This window comes from Pelmatolapia mariae, linkage group LG16_19, assembly GCF_036321145.2.
Source record: "Pelmatolapia mariae isolate MD_Pm_ZW linkage group LG16_19, Pm_UMD_F_2, whole genome shotgun sequence".
NCBI lineage: Eukaryota > Metazoa > Chordata > Actinopteri > Cichliformes > Cichlidae > Pelmatolapia > Pelmatolapia mariae.
The window spans coordinates 12,829,957-12,855,616 of NC_086241.1; the positions used below are offsets into that span (position 1 = coordinate 12,829,957).

Here is a 25,660-nt window from a genome sequence, read left to right on the forward strand (position 1 = left end):
CCGAGGAGGGAGGAAGGAAGATGTGGAGCGGGAAAGGAACCGTAGCAGAAACAACAACAAGACAGCGATGGAGAAGCGAGCTGCTGAATTAGTCAGAGGATGCAAAAGCATAAGTGAGGGAGCAATATAAGGAGAATTAAAGGAGAGGGTGGAAGATTAGAGGGGGAGAGAGGACAGAGAGAGCCTAACAGACAGAGTGTAAATCAGCCTGGCTGTGCTTGGCAGCTTCTGTCCCTCTGGCTTATGGTTACCATTTGATTAAAAACAATAGCCATTCTTCATTTAAATGGAATAACAAATCAGCTTCTGCAGGGTGGAAACAAGTAGGCTGGGGGGCCACAAACACACCCAGGACAATACAGACGTCTTTAAAATGATCTAACCGTACACACACAAAGGCAAAGCTCTATGCTATTTCCACTGTGCTGGGAGCTGTCCAGCATTAGTGGTGCTGAAGATGTTGAGGCTGTGTAGCAGCCGCACAGCAGCAAATGTAGCTATCCACCTTCTCTCTCTACACTGCATTTCTGAAACTGAAGCAAGTGCTCTGCTGCCTGAAATATACCACTCAAAAAATTAACACCACATATCAGATCTTGATGAATGAAATATTTAAGTTAACATTAACTATATGTACAAAAGTACTGAGTCACCTACACATTACATCTACAGGAGGTCCTCGGCCCATGGAAACCATGCCATGGACCTCTCGGTGCACGGTGTTTGTGTTGATGTTATTTGCCACTGTGCAATTATTGAATCATCAGAGCCATGGCAACTTTTACACACAACGCACCTCAGCACTCAGCGACCCATCTCTGTAACTTTATGTGGTCTTCAGTTTTGTGGCTGAGTTGCTGCAGTTCCTAAATGCTTCCACTCTAAAATAATTCCACTAACAGGTAATTGTGGAATATCTAAGAGCAAAAAGAATTTCATGAACTGTCTTATTGTAACACCGGGATCCTGCCGCAATATTGCACTCAAATTCACTACGTAAAATAATGTAATTTGTTGAAAACAACGGTTAGTGGAATCTGAAGTGCTAAATCATTTGTAGATTAAATTCAAAATCATACCAAAAATCTAAATTAAATTGCTCAAGTGTTGCTTCATTGTTTTAAGCAGTTTATATGTTGCTATTCTATTAATGTGGTGAGCTGGGCAAACTGACATTAAAACCATTAGACAAACATTTCACGTGCAGACTGATCTGATTAGATCTATAGTCCATCAACATTTTCTTTTAACAAGTCTAAAATTATTTGTTATATAGTGATAGGATCAGGGTGAAACTGATGCGCAGTGCCTGAAAACTAACTAGTTTCAGACTTTATTTTAAGCAAATGACTATTAATCAATGAACCTGCAATATAAGACTTTCCCTGCAATTACATAAAATGCATAATTTAATGTAAATATTAAAAATTAAGGAAAAATTATCTTTTTTTTTTGCAGCCCAGACACAAATGAAGACAGGATGGTTTCAAAGAGAAAAAAAGATTTCCCATTTCCTTCTCTGTTCCTGCATTCTATTTCTTTTTCTGTCCTTGGAACCAGCCACTACTTTTGGAGCATCTAATACAATTATTGGGCCATAAATACAGTATTTTTATTAACTAAATGACGTGTAACAAGAAAGGCTCTGTAATATATTAAAATAGTGCCTCAATTTATGTATGACTACTAAAAAGAGACGAATGTAAGTACTCAAGAAATAGTGGCAGTATAAGGGTGGCCCATATATGAACGGGCATAAAAGAAGTATAATAATTTATCATCTTGATGCTATTTTTTTTCAAGACTCTTCACTGATACTTGTGCCCTGAATAGAGAGAAAGCACTGAAATGAGACCTTATTCTCAGTGTGGACACATAAGTACATTAGATGAAGTACTCTTCTGTTTTTTTTAGATAAAGAAAGAGTACTTTTGTCTCTTCTAATGGTATAGTCCCTTAGCTCTTCCTAAAAGAAGTGCCCCTATAATGCACTGTAGGATATTCAAACCTGAGTCGTCAGAGTTTCTAAAACTTTCTACAGTTCTGCAATAGTTATTTAGAATCCACCAATCAGTCTCTATTTTATTTCGTTTTGCTTTTTAAGTCTTGTTTTTCTCATATTTTGCACAAGCACAGGCCTGCAAGCACATACAAATGAAAACGTCACATCCATATATATTTCCTATGTCTACGCATTTTGACATAACAAAGTAATGTCATGAATCGCATTGTAGTAACAACGGTGGCATTATGAAGGCTTTCTTGAAAAAACAACAAAACACTTTTATTGCACAAAATGACACATTGTGCTTGTTAGATAGGTTTATAGTGTTAAATGGTAATTATGTGACAATTCATCTTAGGCCATATTAAAAGTATTCCAAAAGTAATGTAACAAATTATTTTTTGTCTGGAGACTAATCAAGTAACATACTGTGTTACATTTTTTAAAATAATGAGCAATGTGTAATATGTTTCAAAAGCAAAACAAATATCTTGTGATTCCACAGAAGACCATTTTCATCCATTTGCTCTGTGATTGTGAATTAATGAGTCTGAGAGGAGGAAACAAACTAACTAATGAACCAAACACTGGTACGTAAGAGGCAAAATTCCAATCAACTTTGAAATGAATGAATACATTTACAAGGACAATCTAGGCATTTTAATAAATAATGGCCTACATTTCCTAAATTAAATACAACAAGCTCACTATAGTGAAAGGTGTAGCAGTAGGGGTGATGTAGACAGCAATAAACTTTCATTTGTCTATTTTGCACTTCCTGGTGAACAAAGATATATCCATACTTCTTTATTTATTGACATTTGTTGTTTTCTTCTGAATAGGTCATTTTACTGTAACCTCTCCTCAAAATCTGGAAGGGTGGTTTGTGATAACGTGTTGATTTGGGGACAAAATCAGGTGTATTTACTTACTGATAAATCCAATTGCAATGTAGCCTGTAATTTGATTATGTAATCTTCTCCAGGCATAACAGTACCATGGCATATTAGAGGGAAACAAATACGAGAAACAGAGCCAAGATTAAAGTAATACATTTTACTTTTTGTTCTTTAAAACTATGGCAGAGTTATTTGCGCTAATGGGATCCAATTTCAGAGGCGTATACTATAAGATCTCTGTTGACACAAAACATTTAGCATAATTTGGGCCAAGGTAACTTAACCTATGTCCTTAGTTTCTGATTATCTTTCAGTGCAACAAACAGCATGCTCTTTCTCGCTGGAACATCATTTTTTTTTTAAAACTTAATCCATTTTCCTGTTTACCTCTGTCTCCAGGAAGCGGCGAAGGGCCCTCTTTTTCTTAATGTTCTTCCGTCGCACAGACACTGCTACACTGAGTACCATGATCACCACCATGAAGAGTCCTCCGATTACCCCTGCTGCAATCAGAGGGGTTCTGAAGAAAAGACATTGGAGAAGGAAAGGGAAGAAAATACATAAAGAACAAAGGGCGTGCAATGAAATTACAGAAAAGTGAGAATGTTACTGGGTATCAGTATAGAAGATCACACACACACACACACACACACACACACACACACACACACACACACACACACACACACACACACACACACACACACACACACACACACACAAAAACTAAACTAAAAATACATCAGGCAAACATCAGGCTTATACAAGCACAAAGATTAACACACATAACATGTTTCTACAATATATATCTATGTGGCTGATCCCTTAAAAACCTCTTCACCTTCGGTTTTTGTGTATTTTCCCACTAAGCTTCATGTGGTAACAAATATCCCTCCATGCCCTCTCATTAAAATCGGGGCTGAGATCAAAAACATGGAAATAATCTTCAAAGAGAATCCTCAGAACCACACTGATGCTGTCACTTGAAATGAAGAATCTCAATATTTTTACTGATATGCTCCTCAAACTGTCCGAGTTGGCTTTCTGATATACTCGGCCATGGCTGGTTTATTTGATCTATCGGAAGAACCGTTCATAATCAAAATAAGGATGTTATTCAGGGTTGTATATTACAGACTTCAAGGATACACCTCTATAAAATGATATCACATTCAGCCCTGTTCATGGGAAATGAAGAATGCTTTATCGCTCTGTCATCACAGTCTGTGGCTGCGCAGGGGAAATCACTATACATGTGATGGTTAAAAGAAAGGGGGTCCAACCAATGAAGACACACGGGCAGTATTACCTTACTTTAGATAGAGACAGGTGTCAAATTAAAGGGAAAAAAGCAGAAAAAGTGCAACACATTATTGTATAGTTATGCAATTATTATCCTAGCATGCTCCACTGAATTTCTAAAAATGTTGAGCAGGCACAATTGATTCAGATTTTGTAAAAAGATTGCAAATAGAAAAGATCTAAGTGACTTTGAAGGAGGGTTTAATGTTTCAGTCCCATAGACTTCATTATTCATAAGTGCTTCAATAGCACAGTGACTAAATTACAGATTGTTACATTTGTATTTAGAGCTATCAAAAAGACACAAGTACATAACTAGGGTCAGAACTTATGGTTGTACCCATTTAGTGACTCTGATGTTTGGGCATTAGTGCAGTATGCAAGAGCTACTCTTCTTATGGTGACTGAAAGTTTCAATACAAGATGTAATAAGACCATAACCACTGCTGTGCACCAAAAGAATGGCACAGCCTGAACATTTGATCGCTGCAATGACCGAGTGTCGTGGCTATGCTGTGATCGGGGCTTTTTCTGGTGTGCTTTGGGTCTGTTTATCCTCTTACCTATCACTATCACTGAATAACAATTAACTTGAGTCAACTTGATCAACTTTATCCTATGATTTGTGACTGGAGCTGTTGTGGTGGCATGACACCTTACTACTATATGTTATCCTAGTCTTAATTTTACCCCAATCTGTGTCTTGGAACCAACAGTGAAGGAGAAAAAAAATAATCTAGATATAGAAAAATGGTGGTTCTTTAGATTATCCACTAAAGACTTCTGATAATTATAAAATGCCCTGGTGACTCCATGGCATCATCACGATTCTTTAGTGAAACAGCTTGATCGTTGCCAACATACACAGGTTTGTTTCTCGGAAAGAAGAGATTGAGGCCATTTTAAAATCCATTTTAAAATTGCTCTGAAGCTACAACCAGGTGATGTTTACTTTATTTTTGAGGATTACTAATATCTGCAGATCCAACACACTTATTTTATCATTTACATGTGATATGTATATACACAGATAGCAACACTGGTTTCTTGCTGCCACAATGAAATGATTAGGCAGCTAGTAGGTACAATAAAGTAATTCAGTGCACCCGGGGGTGAAATGCACCAGCATATAATGCCTGTGAAGCCGTGCACTGCTTTTACAATCTGAGTTTTATATGGATTAAACAAATGAGATATGGTATAACGAGATGATTAGTGAGCTTTAGAGGTGCTGGTAGACTATTTTGGAAAATAACCTAGACTAATTGTTCTCCCCATTTCTCATCTTTATGCTGTTATCTATCTCTTGGTGTTACCTTCATATTTAATAGGCAGTTATGAAAGTGGTATCGATCTTCTCATCTAACTCTCAGCTAGACAGCAATGTTTTTTTTGTGTTTTTCTCCACAAAATATCAATAAATTTCTTAAACAGAAAAGTTTAAGAGAGAGTGGTAAATGTAAATATTATGTTTGATTTCATTAACTTACGCACTGCAGTTTCACTATGGATACATTTCAAAGCAGAGGAATGAAGCTAATCTGTGTGAAATGAAAGCCACACGGTTAATTTTGTGCACATGTCTTATTGTTATAGAATGAAAAGAAAACTGATGGTGAAAGACACCGTCAGCATGGCACTGGCAGTAGCTACATGAGGGTTTTCTCACAATGACAAATGTCATTTGGCATCGGGATAAACAGTTAATGTGCAATTCATTCTATATACTCAAATTTGGTGGCTTTTGCACACTCAGCAGAAACTTGATAGCACTAGGTTGAATCTCCTTCTGTCCTCAGAACTAGATTTAGACTTGAAACATTTCGACAAAACGATGGAAATACTCCTCACAGATTTGACGTCAACTATACATTCATGTATGCAAAAATCCCACTTCACTACAAAGGTGCTGTACTGCACTGAGATCTGGTGACTTCAAGGCCCTTTAAGAACTCACTGCTGTGTGTGAAACCAGTTGGAGATGGTGTGAGCTTTGTGGCATGGTCTGCTGCTTTCTGCTTGAAGCAGCTATTGGAAGATGCATGTTCTATGGTCGGGGTGGCACGGTGGTTAGCACCGTTGCTACACAGCAAGAAGGTCCTGCGTTCAATTCCACCATCAGGCCGGGGTCTCTCTGTGTGCAGTTTGCATGTTCTCCCCGTGTTTGCGTGGGTTCTCTCCGGGTACTCCGGCTTCCTCCCACAGTCCAAAAACATGCAGTTAGTGGGGATAGGTTAATTGGTCAATCTAAATTGCCCATAGGTGTGAATCTGTGAGTGAATGTGAGTGCGAATGGTTGTCTGTGTCTCTATGTGTTAGCCCTGCGACAGACTGGCGACCTGTCCAGGGTGTACCCTGCCTCTCGCCCTATGACAGCTGGGATAGGCTCCAGCACCCCCCACGACCCTGGAAAGGATAAGCGGAAGCGAATGGATGGATGGATGTTCTATGGTCATAAAGGGATGGACATGAAAACAATACTCAGATAGGCTGTGGTGTTTAAATGATGCTCATTTGGCACTAAGGACCCTGAAGTGTGGGCTCCTTATCCCCCATCAAATTACACCACCACCAGCAGCCAGAACTGTTAATAAAAGGCTGGGCGGATCCATGTTTTCAGTTTGCGTAAACTGAATGTTGCCGCAGAAATCAAAATTCATCAAACCGGGAAAGATTTTTCCAGTCTTCTATTGTATGATTTTATTGAGTCAATGCAACATGTAGCCTCACCTATCTGCTCTTAGCTGACAGGAGTGACACCTGGTCAGGGCTTCTGCTGCTCTAGCCAATGTGCTTCAAGGTGCTGTGCATTTGGAATGGCTCTTCTGCATACCACAGATGTAACAAATGGTTATTTGACTTACTCTTGCCTTTTTGTCAGTTTGAAAAAGTATAGTTATTTTCCTCTAACTTCTGGCATCAACAAGGCATTTTACCCAGAGAACTGCTGCATATTTTTTTTCTTTTTCAGAACATTCTCCATAAACCCTAGAGATGGCTATGTGGGAAAATCCCAGTAGATCAGCAATTTCTGAAATACTGCCATTAGAAGATTTTGTGTAAAAAAAAGAAAAGAAAAGAAAAGAAAAAGGCTTTGTGTAATGACATGACACTTTCAGCTATGCTCAAAAATGACACATCTAACAGTTAACAGATTTACTACTTGTGTGACACATCAGAGCAGGCAACTAGACCTGATAGCTGTGGCTACAGCTACATCCTGGCCAGAGCTATCAGAGATCTGATAAAAGCTGATCTCTTCACAAGGTCGGCTGATAGTTACTTTCAGCCATCTGCTGCAGTCCCCATTCATCCTGCTGGCAGTTTCCCAAATATTATTTCAGAAACACACTTGTAGATTTAGTCTTTTGAAGGATATGACTTGTTTTTTTTGGGCTACAGTAGAAGCTTCAAGATACTGAATACTGATTGGTCAATATCAGGCGGAATATACAGTAAATGCCTTTACAGTGATTATCTCTATATGAATGTATGCTGTGCTGCAATACAGTAAAAGCTTCTTTCGTTTCACTTTGTTTGATACCCACTTTGATAGTCATCCCATTGCATTTACCTTTTACCTGAAATTTGTATATAGTATTCTTTTTGATGTGCTGGAAATCTCCAGAGTCATTGCAAAATAGTGAAGTGCAGGCTGTTCCTCTTGCCTACCAGCCTCTTTTTTTAATCATCCCTCAAAACGCCACGCAACAATTTTTAGCACACTTGATTCCAAACTGCTTCACTTATGAAGTCTTGAATCTATTTGCTGAAAACTATGAGCAGCATTTTCTTGCCTTTTCTCCCCCCAGCTTCAGAACAAATGCTAAAGCACAATCAATTTATCAACAACCAGGCACACACACACACACACACACACACGTGCGCACACACAGACATGCACACACAACCGTGCGCACACACAGACATGCACACACAACCGTGCACAGAGAAGCATTAAGGACCTCACAGGGATTTGGGGCCTTAGAGCTATCCATTAATCAGAGACTTTGCTTACTGTATGGTTCTTCTATGTGTGTGCGTGTGTGTGTGTACTTCTGTTTAGGTGTGTTTGTACGTAAGCACATAATAGAGGGATCCAAGAAAACGAATTTTGTACCTGTCCATCCAGCCGATGCAGTCTTGAAGTCTCGGTCCAATGCACCTTAGTAAATAAATACAGGACAAATGCTGTATTTTATTCTATTCAAACATTAATATCGCATATATAAAAATGTTACCATGACACACAGGCAGCCAAAATTAGCCAGAAAGTGTTGACCGTCAGAGATGTTTTTGCTTGCTCATTGTAGAGCAGATGTCAACACAACAACGATACCTTTTATATGACTAACGCGTTATGCCTTAAGTGTGGCACAAATGTGAATAAAACCCTTGTTGGCTACCATTTTTAGCCTTGCTTTAGAACTCACTAAGAGTTTACTTTTAGAGTGACAGATTACAAAGTTATACTGACTTCTAATGAAAACTAACCAAATCTGTTGGATGTTTCACCAGTCGCCTTGTGTTAATCTTTCAGTGGCATCACACGTCACATATACTGTCTCTGAAATTTAGTAGCTCTTTTGAATGTTTGGAAGCCTCCGGCTCTGTCTCTTTCCCACTCAGAATATATATCCCTCCCCTCCCCCTTCATCAGCTTGTTGGGTTTTTTGCTTCTCTGAGAGGCGGCCCTGCTTATGAAGCTGTACCTGTGACAGTGTCAGCCTGGTGTTTTCCATTTACGACAACATTGTTATGCTTAAGTGAGCTGGATGCTGTCACTCACAAGAGGAGAAATAACACACAGGGAAGTGACATAAACTCCCCGTGGAGTTAAATACAAAATGATGTCTTTCCAAACCTTGTTGAATATTACATTGAGCGATCAGTGGCTAGTGAGCAGTGGAGAGTGGCAGGGTATTGACTTCCCTTACTTTCATTCTTTTTTCTCATCAGGTTCATTTTCTGCTTCACTTCTCTATTTATCTCACTTGTCTTGCAAGACGTTTGGACTATAATTTTATGATTGCAGACTATGGCTGGCGAGAGCTTTGCGAGCATGTGCTTTTCAACCACTAAATATATGAAGGTCAAATTTCACTTGCAATATGAGCATGAGAAAATATAGCATGAATATTCTGTTAGTAACTAGTCACTTTGGTAAAATAAATAAAACAGTGATGTAGCAACTGCTTGCGGGGGAAATGGTGTGCAAATCCACTTCTTGTGATGACGTTACTCTAAGCTGATTACTCCCCACATCTCTAACTTGTCCTTTTCCTGTCTGCACTTACCCTTGGGTGCAGTTAGCATGGCAGGGATGGCATTCATTGTTGGCTTCAGCGTACTTGAAGATGAAGCTGTTGGCACCTTGCAGGCCATCGGGACACTTTTCCACACAGTTTGGACCGTCTTTGAAATGAAGGCATTTCACACAATGCTCTGGGCCCTTAGTAAAAAGAAAAAAAACCCATAAATTTTTATTGATTTATTTTTTGTTTGTTTAATTGTGAAACCTTATTTTCCTACATGAAAACTTATCATGTATGGACCATAACTTGTTGTAAACTGATTTTGTCATATGTGCTAGATTTGTAAAATGAGAGTATGATTAGTTTTATCTCTGGTAAGTCTGACTTCCTCTTGACAGCTTTTTATCACTTGGTAAGGTGTCAGTTTCTACTTTCATGTACTTATTTCAAGCATCCTTTGCTGGAAGTATAGACTGTTGATTTTTCTGATATCATTAAACAAATAGGAAGGACAAATCTGTCAGGCTGAACAAACTGTGGGTTAGTGTTAGTTACTTATGATTTTTCTTTTAAATCTGTGAAGCAGTGGAAGCTTAAGAGTTAAAACGCGATAACAAGCGGCAAAAGACAGAAGGTGGAACTGGTGGAGTGGAGGAGAGATGAGAAAAATAAAAAAAAGAAGTGCTGTGGAGTAATAAGCGAAGGAGAGAGACTGGACATGGACATTCAGATTTACAGAGAGAGTAAGGGTGAACAAGATATAGTAAGAGAGAGAGAGAGAACTGGGAGCAGAGGAAGAAAGCATACGAGCATCATAAAGCTGTGTGAGCAGAGCAGGCAGATAATAACCATCGCTCACAGCACACACAATGACCATAACAATCCGCCTAGAACAGGATTTATGGAGCTAATATAGGCGAAGGAGGGGGTAGGAAGGGAGAGGAAGAGAGGTGAAAGAATCTCACAGACGGGCCTTGAAACATCAGCAGGCCTAAAGAACATCGTACTTACAGACAATATACATACATAAGCACAATGGTTGGAAAGCGAACAAACAGCCATAGCTTTGAGTCACATAAACAACACTGATTTCTTACTTGTATATACACAATAAATAACAAAAAATGACCCACAGACACATAATTCTCTCCTGTAGATCTCTATGTGCCAACTTCAACAATCAAATCCATCCCAACTGAACTGCTCAAGGACTCTTTGCAACACAAATTAAAGTTAGTCATGAAGTTACACAGGTTGAAACTTTGCTCAACAGAAAACAATACATTTCCATTGCATTGCTATGCAGATGACATGAAGCATATTTATGACACTGACAGGGCACGCTAACATTTCTCTCATTTAAACTGATCTCCACTGGATCCTATAAAATCTTCCCTTTCCCTGGCCTCAAAGTCCAGGCTCCATCATATCTTAATGACCTCATAGTACAACACCCAAAAAGAGCACTTCACTCACAGAATGAAGGCTTAGTTGTAGTTCCAATAGTTACCAAAAAGTACATCTAGAGGCAGAACATTCAGCTACAGCGTGCATGAAGGCAGACACTCTCACCATTTTTTGGATTAAGCCTGAAACTTTCCTTATTGAGGAAGTTTTAAGTTAGGGTTCTTGCCTTTGAACCATCCTTTAGTTATGCTGCTGTAAGCTACAGGCTGCTAGAGGACCTCCAATGATTAACTGAGCACCTGCCATCTACTCTCATCTCTATAACTGCCCATGCATTTGTACGCTACTATTGCATGTCATTACCTTGGTGACTTTTCCCTTGTGCAGTTTGTGTTCTTATTTCCCCTTCGTCTTCATTTTCCTCCAAAGGTTATTTCCTGAGCTTCATATTCCTGACCTGTTGTTTCAGGCCCCACTAATCCGCCAAATGTTTATTATTATATTGTTTGTTCTTAATTGTTTCTCTATGCTCTTCTTTTCTCTATTGCTTTTCCCTCAACCTAGCAGTTAGAGGCAGATGGCTACCCTTCTTCAGTCTGAATGTGTTAGAGGTTTCCTCTTCTTAAAAGTTTTTTTTCTTTTTTGCAAAAAGAAATCACTGGCTTTCACAGTATAATATTGTGAGATGTTTATCTTACAATGCCTGGCATAAAACTACACTGAACTGAATATTGTGCACGACAAATGCAGCTGAGAAAGAAAGACACATAAAAATCAATTTTCTTAGGAAAAGCCATATCTTTCCTTCTGTCTCTATGTGTATTATTGCTTTGTCAGTCAAATCAAAACAAGAAGTAGTGTTTTGCATAGACTTTATATGGGTGCCTATGTACTAATGCCTCTGCATGTGCTCTTTATAGCTTCTGTGTGTGCGAAAATGTTCTCACCGTGGGTATAATTATGCAAAGTGAAAGTCTTGCTGCTCTCGCTGGCTTTAGCGTTGAGCTTGGCACTTTGATTTTCTGAGTGTCTTCCCACCCATGGATATTTGTATGTATGTGTGTATGCACTTGTGGCATCACATCAACAAGCTAAATTATGTGACAGAGCAAGTAAATGGTGTTTGGTCCAACGGGGTATTGGGGCAACTAAAGCTCCAACCAAAGCATCCTGCTGTAAATATAAATTAGTCTGCCAGCACAAAAGAACGTGTGCAATACTCTTACAGTATAAGTGTATGCCTATTTTTTCCATCACTAGACACATTCAGGAGACACTTAAAAAAAATCTATATTATGTACTATAACTATGCACATGTATATTTACTTGCTGTATGCTCAATCATTCAGGTAAGGAAATGCCAGAAAGTTGATTCTGTTCATCTTGAAGAGTTTTCAGTGGGAGAAACGCTTCATCACTCATCCAAATGTCATGACCACCGATCAATGGCCATGAGCACTATTCACACAGAGTTGAGGAATGATTGCAACCAAAGCACCATGAGATGGTGAAAGAATCACCTTTGACAATTTATATATTAATGATCATGAAACTGACCTCGCGGCCCATTTTTAGTCAGTGGTGCTAGTTTTAGTCATCATGCAAATATACTGTTTATAAGACTGAGGAAACTTGCAGTCAATAAGGAAGTCACTTGAATGGGTGGCGTAACGTTCCTTCTGCTGACACTATTGTGTGTTAAGTTTATACTATGGTCATAGATGGCTACTGCATAGTGTCAGAGAGAGGATGAGTATGTCAGACATTCAAGATTTAGAGTTAAGTTCAAAGTGCTGCAGAGAGTCATTTATAAGTTGATAATAGGATAATAAGTCCATCCGTCCTCTTAACCACTTATCCAATTTAGGGTCATGGGGGCGCTGTAGCCTAAACCAGCTTTCACAGGGCAAGAGGCTCTGAAAGCTTCTAACTGGTCCGCTTCACTCCATCACTCTTCTCAGCGTATGACAAAGCTTTCCTAAGCTAGCTGGGAGACATAATGTCTCCAGTGTGTCCTGGGTCTGCCTGAAATCTCCTTACAGTTGTATCTGATGTAAATACCTGATATAGGAAGTATTCAGAAGGTGCCCTAGTCAAATGGGCAACACCTCAGCTTGCTTCTTTAGATGTTGAAGAGTAGCCACTGCACTTTCAGCTCCCCTCAAATGGTTGAGCTCCGTATTTTGTATCTAACGTTGAACCCAGATACCGTTTGGAGGAAGTTCATATCTGCTGCTTGTTTCTGTAATTTTTGCTAACCAGCATCTGTCGCTAAAGTTGTGTACTGTATAGAAATGCAGAGTAAATCGACAGTCCACATCACTGCAGATGCTGCACCAATCCATCAGTAACATGGCCCTGAAAAACTTAAACTCCTCCATCTGAGGCAGCAAATCATTCCTAACATGGAGTGGGAAGTCCAGCATTTTCCATCTTTATAATATATACAGTGAAGTTTGGATGCTGCTCACAGTTTATAATGTGTGCTTCTTCATCTGTTTGGCAGATTTGGAATTTACAAACACTAAACCTGTCGTCTTTTTTAAATTTACACTTACAAGAAATATGATGGGCTGTATTGGGCTTAAAAAGATCAGTTATGTCAGGAAAAAAACACTCTTGGATTTCCAGGTTATAAAATTATAATATTGGTTTATTTTCAGATCTATTTTCGAATGTGTATTTTAGCTTTGTGAGATTTTCAGTCTGACATCAACATGACTTTGACTTAACTGCCTGTTGTAAAAATGAATGAATGTTCCACTCTTTGAATGATTTGAGCGTGTTTGTATATCTCATAAAAATCGTAAACACACTAGATCTACCATCAGCTCTTATTTGGCCCACAGAATAGCCTATAATTATGAATATTATGAGAAATTCGGTCTTTAAACTTTAGACTGCATTAACTCCATTAGATCACTCTCTGTAAGCTGTAAGCAATTACTCTCTGTAGTTATAACATGATTTCTGTAATCCATTTGGATTCCCATGCTGCACATATGAGATCGACACATGCTCCAACAGGTTGAAGGATTATTCCAATCTTAGATCATTTCTGACGACCTTTATTTCGGACGATAAGGATGTGGCTCCTGCAGCTACTCATTTCACATTTGCTCTATTCAAGGAGTTCATACATAATTGTTTTGTCTGCAATATTTGTTCTCAAAAGTTGGACTGGAAAGGTCTTTGGATCATTTTATTGTACTGAAACCGGGGTGGGACTTTGGAGGCATGAAGTGGACAACCAAGACAATGAAAAAAAGCAAATGTACTTCAGCAGCAGCATTTGATCCAACAATAATTTATGTGTTCCTTTTTTTCCCCTTCCGAACTATGTGAACCGGCTGGCTATCATCTAATGATTAAGGGCCAAATTTACTAAGTGGGGCAAATTAGTTTGAGGCCACAACTGCAAAAAAATATGTGGATAGTAGCAGAAAGTTACTAACAATGCCCTAATTTATAAACACAGACACATCCAATTAATTTCAATAGTGACCCGTGTTCTACAGAGAGCAGCGCAAATTAGTGAGTCAACAACAAGCAGACCTGATGAGGGAAAGACTAATATACTAATCAAAATGATACACTGTAAGAGGGGTTGACACAGAACACATATGTTCTTGACAAAAAGGTTAAACTATTCTGTTAGGAATTGGTGAGGAGTGTGTGGATACATATGTACGGTCTATTCCACCAAATAAACCCGAAATCTGTATATAACATGCATGATTTGCAGAAGGACAACACACAACATCCTGATTCGTCTCCAGGTTAATGAATTTACTGTAACTGTGCAACGCATGTAAATGTGTGCATTGCCAATATTTTTCTACATTCCAATTCAATACTACACTGGCTTTCAGTGCCAAAAACTTTTTCAAAAGGATTCAGCAAACACATCTGTTTATAGAGATTATTTCTGTTGTGTCTTATACACTTAATCACAAACAATATTGTTGTTTTTGTTGTGCGTGTCTGAGGTGGGATGGCAAGACAGGGGTTGGAGGGGTTCCACACTTTTAAACTAAAGTGATCAAGACTGTCAGACAGGGTGTGATGGGATACAAAAGACAGTACAAGGACCCGCTGGCTTGCATCTGTCGCGAATCATCTATTTCTCTGAAAAAGCAAGATAAGATTTTAAGAGAAAGAGCAGGGTCAGGGGACTAATGTGGCTGTGGGTGTTGTGCGGATTCGCAAGAGACAGAAAAATGAAGGTCAGGAATTTCACTCTCTCTTTTTTTATTTTTATTTGCAGCTGCTACCAAGAGAATCTTCCAATAATTTGATGTTTTTTTTTTTTTTAATAGTGCACAGTTAAAGTTTGTTGGGAATACAAATACACTGAAAGACAAATCCAAGCACACTAACAACTAACAATTCAAATAACGAAAGAATTCTGACCTTTTTATTTATGTATTATTTTATTGCAACAACTACAACCTCCGATGTTTTTTTTATGTTATCTTGCTATCTGTCATATTGTGGTTTGATTATACATGGAAGCAAAGTTCATTTTTCAGAGATACAGTATTGTATACAGCATATTTGAATTGTTTAAAACAGACCTCTTCACTTTTTATATTAAGAATACATATGTGAACATAATGCTTTGATCTGAATTAATATTGTTTTATGTAATAGAAAACTTACCGGCCCAAGACAGGTTAAAGAGTCACCGTCAGCTCTTTCACACTGGGCATCACACTCTACGCACACTGACCCATTGGCATATTCTCGAATATCCCTGACAGAAATGGAGAAAAGTGAGAGAAAGAGTGAGTCTGATGGATGACAAGAGAAAAACAAACATTAATTTGAAACAAGTTGGGGCCCAAAACATATTTTTTTGATAGCAGAAGCAACCATTTTAGTTAAATTTGTATCTTTGCTGGGGTAGTTGGCGTAAAGAAAACAGCACTAATATTTATTTTTTAACTGAACTGATATGTCCTTGTAAAATCAAAGTATGTCAACTCAGCTCTTTATTTGTAGGGACAGCGTGTGTGTGTGTGTGTGTGTGTGTACATATATATATATATATATATATACATACATACATACATACATATACAAACAAAACAATGCAATGACCTTTTCTTTATGTAAAGCACATTTTTGAATTAGCGTTGTTGCTTTTAATGACTGATCAATCAATTCAGAGTAGAGGGAACCCTGCCAAGAGCAATAATATACTATAATATACTATATTATAGTATGTAATATACACACACACACATAAACATACATACAACTGTGATACCCACAAGCATTATTACCTGTTAGCTATCCTTAACACTGAAAGCATAACTCAGGGGATCAGTGCTGTTAAAAGGTTCAGGACCTGGGAGGGGTGCTGCATTTTCAAAAATCAATCAAATAATGTCTTGTTGTTCACTTTCTCCAATCCCTTTATAATTGCGCAACACCAGAGTGGCCTAGAAAAAGGCATTAAATTTGACCAAACTGCTACTAAGTTGGCACTTTGCCTTCGTCACTACAGGAGAAGAAAATTAAATTGGGGTACTTTTTTTGGCCAGTGAGGAAACACAGAATGTTCTTGGCTATAGAAAAACATTTTGCTAACCCAGTGGGAACAAAATCATATTACTATTAATTATGCTTCATCGGCCTTCATAAAACCTTCCAAGAGGCAAGGAAGGTAAGCTTTTGTCTGAGCGCATGCTGTTTGGGATAATAAAGGCTGAAATGTAGCTGGAAGATATCATGGATACTTACGGTTTATAGGGCATTGCATAATGTTCTGGTATGATATGTTTTCCTGTATTTGCTGTATTCCTTTTATTTTCTGTTTGTTATAGGGAAAGAAAAAGCAATACACTTCAAGTGAATAAAAATAAATAGTGTTCTTGTTTAAATTGATTTTAGTTTATTTACATTTTGTAGAAACTCTAAGAAATCACTTTTGATAAGGTACTTGAACCTCACAATGATCATGTCTGGTAAATGGTAAATTGACTGATTCTTATATATCGTTTTTCTACTCTTCTTCAGCACTCATAGTGCTTATATAACACATCCCATTCACCCATTTACACACAAATTCATACAAGCACTTTTTTCTATGTATAATTGATTGCTATCTAACAACTCCGATGAATGCATCAGGAGCAAAACAGTATCTGGCCCAAGGATGCTGTAGCTGGAGCGGTGATTGAACCACCACCTTCCGATCGGCAGATGACCTGCTCTGCCTCCTGAGCCACAACAACCCAAGAAAATTGCAACAACATGCACTTAAACCACAAAAGGCCATTTGATTGGACTGATACATACTGTTCAGATAAAAATAAAAGGGCAACCAGTGTTAACATAAAATACTGGAACTATGGAAAGTGCTGTGCTTGTGCGGATATGGCAAAGGGTTTGGACTGCATTCACAGAATTATTGGGTTTGGTGAATGTGCCAGTGTGGGTGACGCTGATGGTGTAGGTGATGCTGACGTGCAGGTGGACAGGTAGGCAGGGCGTGGCCCCGTGCGCAAGCAGTGACTGTGACACGCAGTGACACGCCTAGCCCCCCTGCCCGAGCAACACCTCCTCGTCCTCCTCTGTCCTCTCCAATGTGGCCACCAAACTTTTCTGATCAAGTTGGGACAGAACTTAAAAGCATCATCCCAGCTGTTCTGCAGGGTAAAAACATCTAAAATTTCATTAATAAAACTCCCTGGGGGAGCAGATCTTTCATTAGGAGGTAGATAGCATCAAGATATATTCTTTTAAAGTCAGGGGACCTCTATTGTTATGACACTCTGCAGGGGTGCCTTTTAAACTAAAAATTAGCACCACATTTTAAATTGTTCTTTTCACCCCCTGGCTCTTAATATCATCCCCAGTAAACAGAACAGTACTGCTTAACTCAAAAATGAAAGCGCCACGGGCTGTTCAGGTAAAGTTTTGGTGAGCAGATGGCGTAGCAGGTCTTAAAAATAGAGGACTGTTTTAATGTCACAAAATGTTTTATATGTCACAATGTATTTCATTAAACAAGTCTAATGAAAAAAAGCATAAAAAAATCAATAAGTCAAATTAAAACTGCATTTATTCATAGTATTTATAAGATCATTCGGTAGTTGCTGATGCATTTGATTAATCGTATATTTAGAGGCATGCAGCATGCTCCTGCCATTGCTGACTTCAGTACCATTATAGCCGAGCTATATTCTCAGATGATTTTGCCACGAGATGTCACGTGTGCCTACTGACTGGCCTTCTGTTGGATAAGGTAATAAACTATCCCTGGAACATGGAATTATATTCCTTTGCTGAGAAATATAATCTGTACAAAAATCTATTGGAAAAAACTTTGTTTTTCTTTAAGAACTGATAAAATACAAAATAAACTGCTTGTCACGCTGTTTAATCTGTGAGTTTGGGGCCATCTTTAAAAGCTTTTCTTGGAAGATAATGAACCAAGAAAATAAAAGACACCTCAGAGGGCAGTGAACAAAACGAAACAAATTTTTCTCACCTAGTTGTTGTGAGCATGTTTTATTTCGTTCATAAATAAGTTAAATAAATTCCCTCTTGGCAGTAACAGGGTAATATATTTCCTTTACTTTTTTAAGTATCTACATTTTGCCCCACAGATGCCCGTCACGTCAAAAGCCCCAAGTTGGTGACATGACAATCATTATCTGTTGCTACAACTGTATGAGTAAAGGACTGACCGTACATGACACTCATGAGAGCATTCTGATGTTAGATCAACGTTTTGATGTGGCACTTATATGACCCATTTACCATACAGCGTGTCTGTTTTGGCACAATCTAAGAGAGTTATGGCTCTTAGGGGCTCGAACACACTTAAGAATAAGGAGAGCTGTTGCTGCTGTTCCTTTTGCCTAACTTATGAAAATTCCCAGAGAGTGACTGTGTTTCTGTGGTGTTCTAGCCCATTTTACTGTCAAGAAGCTGAAGAGTAATCATTAACTAAGCATTTGTGGGGACTTTTTTTATAGCCTACAACAGCAGCAAGATATGTTTGGCACCTTAACAAAATAAAGTAAACTTTGGTGGTAAACACATCCTGATCAAGCAAAGTCTAAGGGTGAAGCATACAAACCTTGTTTTGTCACAAGTGTCACTGATTATAAAAGGCTTTTTTATCAGTGTTGTCATGCTGATGCTGGCCTAGCTGTAACAATGTAACTTGTTTGGTCGTATTTTGTCCGCTTTACTGTTACTTGTTAAATAAAAAAGCTGAATATTTATTTTACTTACATAAGCTGGCATAATATAGCAGACACTGCTTTCCTTATATATGTTTTTGTTTGTTTGTCTGTTTGTTGTTGTTGTTGTTGTTGTTGTTGTTGTTGTTGTTGTTGTCAAGCAGGTATTCGAGGACAACATATAAACTTCTGTATATACGAACAATGCCACATCTTCTTTCTCTGAGTCAGTCCAGTAGCAACAATTAAACTCAGCCATAAACCATCTATCCACCTCCATCTTCTTATCAGCACTATATAAATGTATATGTGCATGCATATTCAGGACTCACCCCTCATAAAGATTGCAGGATTCTACACACATTCGTCCACGACTGAAATATCGGCAGGACAGGCATTGGTCTGGGCCGGGACCCCAACATCCAGCATCTGAACACAGTGGGTCACACACCATGTGCTCCTTGGCTGCTTAATACACATATAAACAAAGAAGGCAAAGGATTATACTCATGTAGCATGCAGCTGAGCTTTGATGACTCAGTGTCAGACGCAATGAATAAACCCTAAATTCCCCCAAATTAGCTGGGTATAAAATTAGCCAAATAATCCTATTATTTATGAAAAGACACAGGACTAGATTTACTAAGGCGCTTGCAATTTGCGAAGGCTTATTTTTGCATTAAATTTCTCCGCCTCCACAGAGCAGATGTTCATTTTCTTGGCCTATAAAAGCTAGCTTTTTTTCCTTCTTCTTCTTCTGGGGACTTCTTTCCTAAACAATGGCAAGAGTAATTGCAGCAAGACAGAGGAAAAAGGTGTGCGTTTGAAACACGTGCTCTGGGATAAAGCGGTTTCTCTTCGGTAAACAAGAAATAGTCAAACAATATGCTGTACACTAAAGAGTGACAGAATAATTATCCTCCTGGATGAACTAAAAGACAACCTAGTTCCTCCCACAAAAAAGCTCTCATGTATCCCAGAAACTTTTTAAAAACATCACATTAATTAACTCAATTCATCAGAGGACTTGGTTGGCACTTCATTGTTGGTGTATACTGTATGTTCTCTATTAATATAAATGGTCTGCATGCACAGTGTGTCTACAGTACTGACTGATATGGTGCAATTAGAAAAGTAGAAGGCTGGGTTGCTTCATTGTAAAATTGCTGTGCAAACAATGAAGAGTGAGATACAGGAAGCACGTGCAGATGCCAGACTAGTTGAGTTAACAAAACCTTACAAATAATTAAAAAAAAAAAAAGGATTTAAGCCTTTCAATTTGAAAATGCAATCAAATATACAGCTACTGAATACTATAACTGTATATTATGAAGTTGTTTTTCTTAGCAACAGTATCTGGTTTCAGTCCACAAGTGCTTAGCGTCACATTTACAGCACAAACAAGTGTTGTTTGGATAGCCATGTAAAGCAATACTAAAAGCCACCTGTGGTACAAAGATACAAATGTTAAACTTGTAAGTCTGATATACTTTGCTGCACTCAATCATGTAAAGAAAATGCCCCATTCTCTCATTTCATTCGTAGCGAACAATCTGTTCTGTGTTTCTGCCTCAATGTTTTTCATATAGCACCGACTGACTCAGGCCATTACATCTGCTCCATAATGGCCTGGATCTCTTATCTCTTTCTGTCTCTCTCTTGTCCCCCTCTAGCACTCAGCTGTACAGAGGTTGCTACATTTCAGAACATTACAGTGACAAAATGAGTGTTGAAGTAACGCGGTGACGGCGCTACAGATACATTGTGAACTTTTATCATCCCGGCTGCATCTGACGTGATTCCCCCCCCGTAGGTTTTCTCTTTCTCTTCTCTTCTTTTTTCGATAGCCAGTGGTTACAGAACATGGTTACAAAAGGGTGTTTTTGGCAACCTGGCTACATGCAAGCCAATGTCTATGCCCTAGTGTCATAGCCACAGCCTTGTTCCAAACGCTTAAAAATTCAGACAAAAAGATGCAGATACATAAAGAAAAGCGGATGAAAGTCTTTCGCAAGAGACAAAACCACTTCTTTCATGCTTCTAGCCTCATAGGTAAACTGACCAGGCAGAAAGAAATGAGGAAAAGGGAGAATGATTGGTGCAAGATATAAACAAGGGGAAGTGGTGGTTGCATGGCTTTTTAACTATACAACAAGATCAAAAACATATCTTAACTTCAGATGTTTCTGATATGGCTGACTAACAAAAGCCCTGGCAGGAGTGTTTTTGAGACTAAAGGAAGACAAAAGCTCAGGCTATGATTACAATTATTATAAGGGCAGAGAAAAGAAAGAAAGAAAAAGAAAGAAAACATCAGAAGAAATAAATAAAGATTAAAAAACCTGTCCCTGAACAGTGCTGATTAGCACAACTGAGGGGAGAGATTTAGCTGGAACTCAACTAGTGCCTCCAGTTTTGGGGACCTCTCTTTTCTGTATTAACATTTCAGGGGCAGTCTGTGAAAAGGCTAAAGAGAGTAGAGGGGCAGCCGGAGAAGGGATTCTTTTCACATGCAACATGGGTGAAAAAAATAGTTTTGTATTTTAAAAAATGCACCTTGTTTAAAGACCATTTACTGTTTAGTTAATAGTGTAATTAAATAATGAGCCAATATGAGAGACTGTGTTGGCTATTGTGTTCCACTGAGTTAACCAAACAGATCTTTGATTGTACTATTTTACATTGTGTTAATAGAGCATTATCATAGTGGGCACCAGTGACTTCTTTCAGTGAAGTAACAAAATTTCTAACATCATCAGAGTACATTTGTTTCCATCAGTGGGAGTATTTCTTGCAGCTTTTTATCCAAATTTTGCTGTGAGAAAATCAGAGCTGTAGGGAAAATTACACTGATTCATACTGTATGTGTGCCCTTTTCACAGTATTTTGACTTGCATAAAAAGCGCTGGTGCTACTGACAGTCTCTTAAAGTATTATAAAATATGCAAATTCAGTGAGCACAATGAAAATCATATTTACACAAGAACCACAACATTTCTGCTTTGATGTTTTCTTTCTTTACTGTACGCGCATGTAAAATAGTGCAGAAACAAACCAAGGATATTTCATTTAACTGTGTCACAATGAGGTGAGTTAAACTATTTTGATGCTAAATATGTATAAAATAATTAATACAGTCGAATTAATGCCAATAGAAAAATATTAACTTTAAACTGTCCCATTTGCTTTTATATAAATATATATATATATTACATTTCCATACAATCCTGGGTTATTATTGATATCTGTTTAGGCTATGCCAATATGTAATATGTAAAAAGTAAACAAATTCAAAGAAAAATGATGGTTAAAAAGCCATCATAACTGTGTTTTAATACCACATAACATGAATGTATTACTTGTTTTACATGCTAGTACACTTTATAACACTAAATCTCTGTTCCAACTACTATGAAAACTAGATGTCTTAGTTTCAGGTTTCAGCAACTACTTAAATCGCTACAACCGCATGCATATTCACAAGAATACTCTTTGCTGCACTGTAACAGTGTGATAGCTGCCCTTTTCTAGCCCCATGAGGCTCAGTCAAGTTTAGACACACAAACACGCACACTCTGATGCACACATGCAGAACCATGTCAAGTATGTGACTCTTGAAACTAACCCAAAGTCTTCAAAGACTCTAAAAGTGTGTGTGCGTGTGTGTATCTGTCTGTGTGTGTGTATTCAACAGTAAGGAAGTGCCAAGGGGAAAGGAGCACATGAACAGTGAAAAGGGGCCAACTCAATAATGCAAATACTGGCTCATTAATGAACATTATACATAAATGAATAATGTCTTAACACTTGTGGCAGTGATATAATAAAGCTCTTCCATTTTTAGAAATGCAATCTTTATCTCACCAAATCAGTTATTTGCCTAATTTCATTTTTCTAAACCTTGCACTCTCGGAATGACCCTGATGTTAATTCGTTTAATTATTGAATTATTGTTTTTAGTGTCCTTCAGAAGCTAGTGAGATAATGGCTACCATTCATAAGACAGACAAGCAATAACTGAGGGTATAGTACTACTATTATATATCATGTCCTATGCCTCAAAACCTTACTATGAACGGCCACTACAATAGCTCCTTTAAAACAAATGACTTTGTTATGAAGGCTGGGTGATAACTTAGAAAGCAGAATGTTGTCTGTTGGTTTCTTGTTAGTTCGACAATTCAAACTTCTTTTAAATCTATACTACAAGAAATGTTGAGTAGATTTGTTCCTTTCTTTAGTGTACAACCTGTTTTAAATATGAACATGTTTGAGGAAAAAAAAAAGCGTACTCTTGATGGTGCCTGAGGCTAGACAGTGAGTGTTAAATTAACAGCTAAAATATGCAAATGTATCACGGTTGTACAACACAGAGGTCATTTAGCACATTATAATGACTCAAATATGTCCTGCTACCAGAGGATATCCAGAATCAGAGGTTAAAACATAATTTTTATACAATGTCTTTGTTTTCATAGCTGTTCAAAAGCTGCAGTACAAAGATCTGCTCTTGTGGTAGATTTCACTAACTCTTCAATATACAAATGCATACATATATAATGTTTTAACATAAGTCGTTAAACTATGACTGGACAGGTTTGCTACTTAGTTTTTGTGGACATACAAACATAATTTACCTTTTTTAGTTTTTTAAAAGTTTATATTGGATATTTAGCAAATTTGCAACTAAATTGTATCATACAGTGCAGTACAATATAGCAACTGGTATATTTTCTGTAGCTTTTTTTTTCACAAATACTAGGAGGTGACAAAGAGCAAACCAACTACCATGAAACTTGGTAGAAAGGTGTTGATGTGGGCAAAGAACTAAAAACTTAAATGTTTGGAGCCACATAGTTTTCTTTAAAAGTGTCAATGCGCTTTGAGTTGTGTTGTAAGTGGAAGATGGACCTATAGGACTGTGGTAAAATATATTGCAGTACATCAAATTCATTAGATCGGTAAAAAAAGAAAAAGTAAATATATGCCAAGAATGGCATTGTTGAAAATCTGCAGCAGTTTTATTTCTGTTTTATTTCTGTTCAGATGACTATTTTCTTCTTTTGCTGTTATAGCTCTGTAAAAGTACATATACAATCTAAGTAGCCTCTGATATGATGCAAAGCAAGGTGAAGGTTTTTGATCATTTTTGATCATTTATTTTTGTTTTGGTAGAGCAACTCATGAGATATGGTCATTTTTTTAGTGCAAAGTTGACCAAATATTTAATATTTAGATGTTTAGAATGATTGTGGCATCAACTTACAGCATTCCTGTGGACTTCGGTTGTTGCGAATAAGAACCTTTTGGTTTGCAGTACGGAACAGTCTTGTCCAATTGACGGTGTTATAATAGCAAAGCTGGCTGTTCTCTGCAATGTGGATATTCCCAGCACTGATCTCTCTCAGAGACTGAAGCTGAAGTGATGTGATCCCCGGCTGCTTCAACACCAGCAGAGAGATCCCACTGAGAGGTAAGAATAGGTGGAGGTGAGAGGAAGACGGAGCCGACAGCAAAGGAAAGAAGGTCAGAGGAGCAGGAGGAGAAGAAATGATGTGGAGCAGGGACAAAAGAGGAAAAGAAAGGGAAGAGAGAAGATGGAATCATTTCACAGGTTTGGTAGAAATGATGTTCAAACATCATCGCGGTCTACCAGTCATCTTAACTGTGATCTCATTAGTAAACATTAATTCTATCACTGAATCATAATTTCAAGAAGAATACACTGTGTTTTTATGAGATCACATTGTCCTATGTTGCAACAATGCAACATGTGTTTTAATCATTCTGTCTGCTAGGCTCTCTCTCTTTTTTCTTCCTACCCCCAGCTATCCTGATATGTCCCACTTGCATGGTTTAAAAATGACAGGATGCCAGTGGGTGTCAGAACCATCAGATAGACAGAGAGTATGCAGGATCAAGCACGGGGCAGGGGTGGGTGGCAGGCTATAATTTGTACTGCAGCCTGCTGTTTCCATCTGCAGGCAGGTGCAGTGCACATGCACACACTCTCACGCACACTGAGCGACACACACACACACACACACACAAACACACTGAATCTCACAGTCTACACTTTATCAGCAGACACTCGCTTTGATTACATCCAAATCCCGCTACATTTTTATTGCATGTTTTCCAAATTAAGAAAAAAAAAAATCTAAATGATGAATAATTAGGTGCTATAATTTAGGTTAAATAATTAAGCTGTCTTTAGAAAGGTCATGTTTTAAGTACAGCATTCTTCAGCAGTAACAAAAAAAAAAAAGAAAAAAAAAAAAATCGCACTTCACACATTAACATGCATAGCACTTATCCAGATAAGGCTATCCAACAAAACCAGATCCACTTTCAGTTTGCATTAAAATGGTTTAAATATATAACCAGAGGTAGAGACATTTGATTGCGACTGTAACCTCGTCTTTCCGATCTTCTTTAAACCACAGCAGTTTGCAACAATGCATGCGAATTTACATCTGTGAGATAAGCTGTGTAGTGTAAATATTATCTATGTGTTCATATACATACAATATGTGTACAGCTGACCCATAACAATAGCAAAAAGGAATACAAATTAGTATAATGATAATA

At 38.0% G+C, this 25,660-nt stretch overlaps 1 protein-coding gene across 1 annotated transcript in view; it reads right to left on the reverse strand.

The window, feature by feature from the left end:
* Positions 1 to 25,660, reverse strand: part of LOC134644308 (receptor tyrosine-protein kinase erbB-4-like) — a 303,631-nt gene that overhangs the window by 58,604 nt on the left and 219,367 nt on the right. The window contains exons 12-17 of the mRNA XM_063497223.1: positions 24,336 to 24,535; positions 19,402 to 19,534; positions 15,531 to 15,624; positions 9,504 to 9,658; positions 8,327 to 8,371; positions 3,292 to 3,424 (exon numbers count right to left, since the gene is read on the reverse strand). Of these exons, the coding sequence (XP_063353293.1) occupies positions 3,292 to 3,424; positions 8,327 to 8,371; positions 9,504 to 9,658; positions 15,531 to 15,624; positions 19,402 to 19,534; positions 24,336 to 24,535 (760 nt within the window). The remainder of the gene's footprint in view (positions 1 to 3,291; positions 3,425 to 8,326; positions 8,372 to 9,503; positions 9,659 to 15,530; positions 15,625 to 19,401; positions 19,535 to 24,335; positions 24,536 to 25,660) is intronic.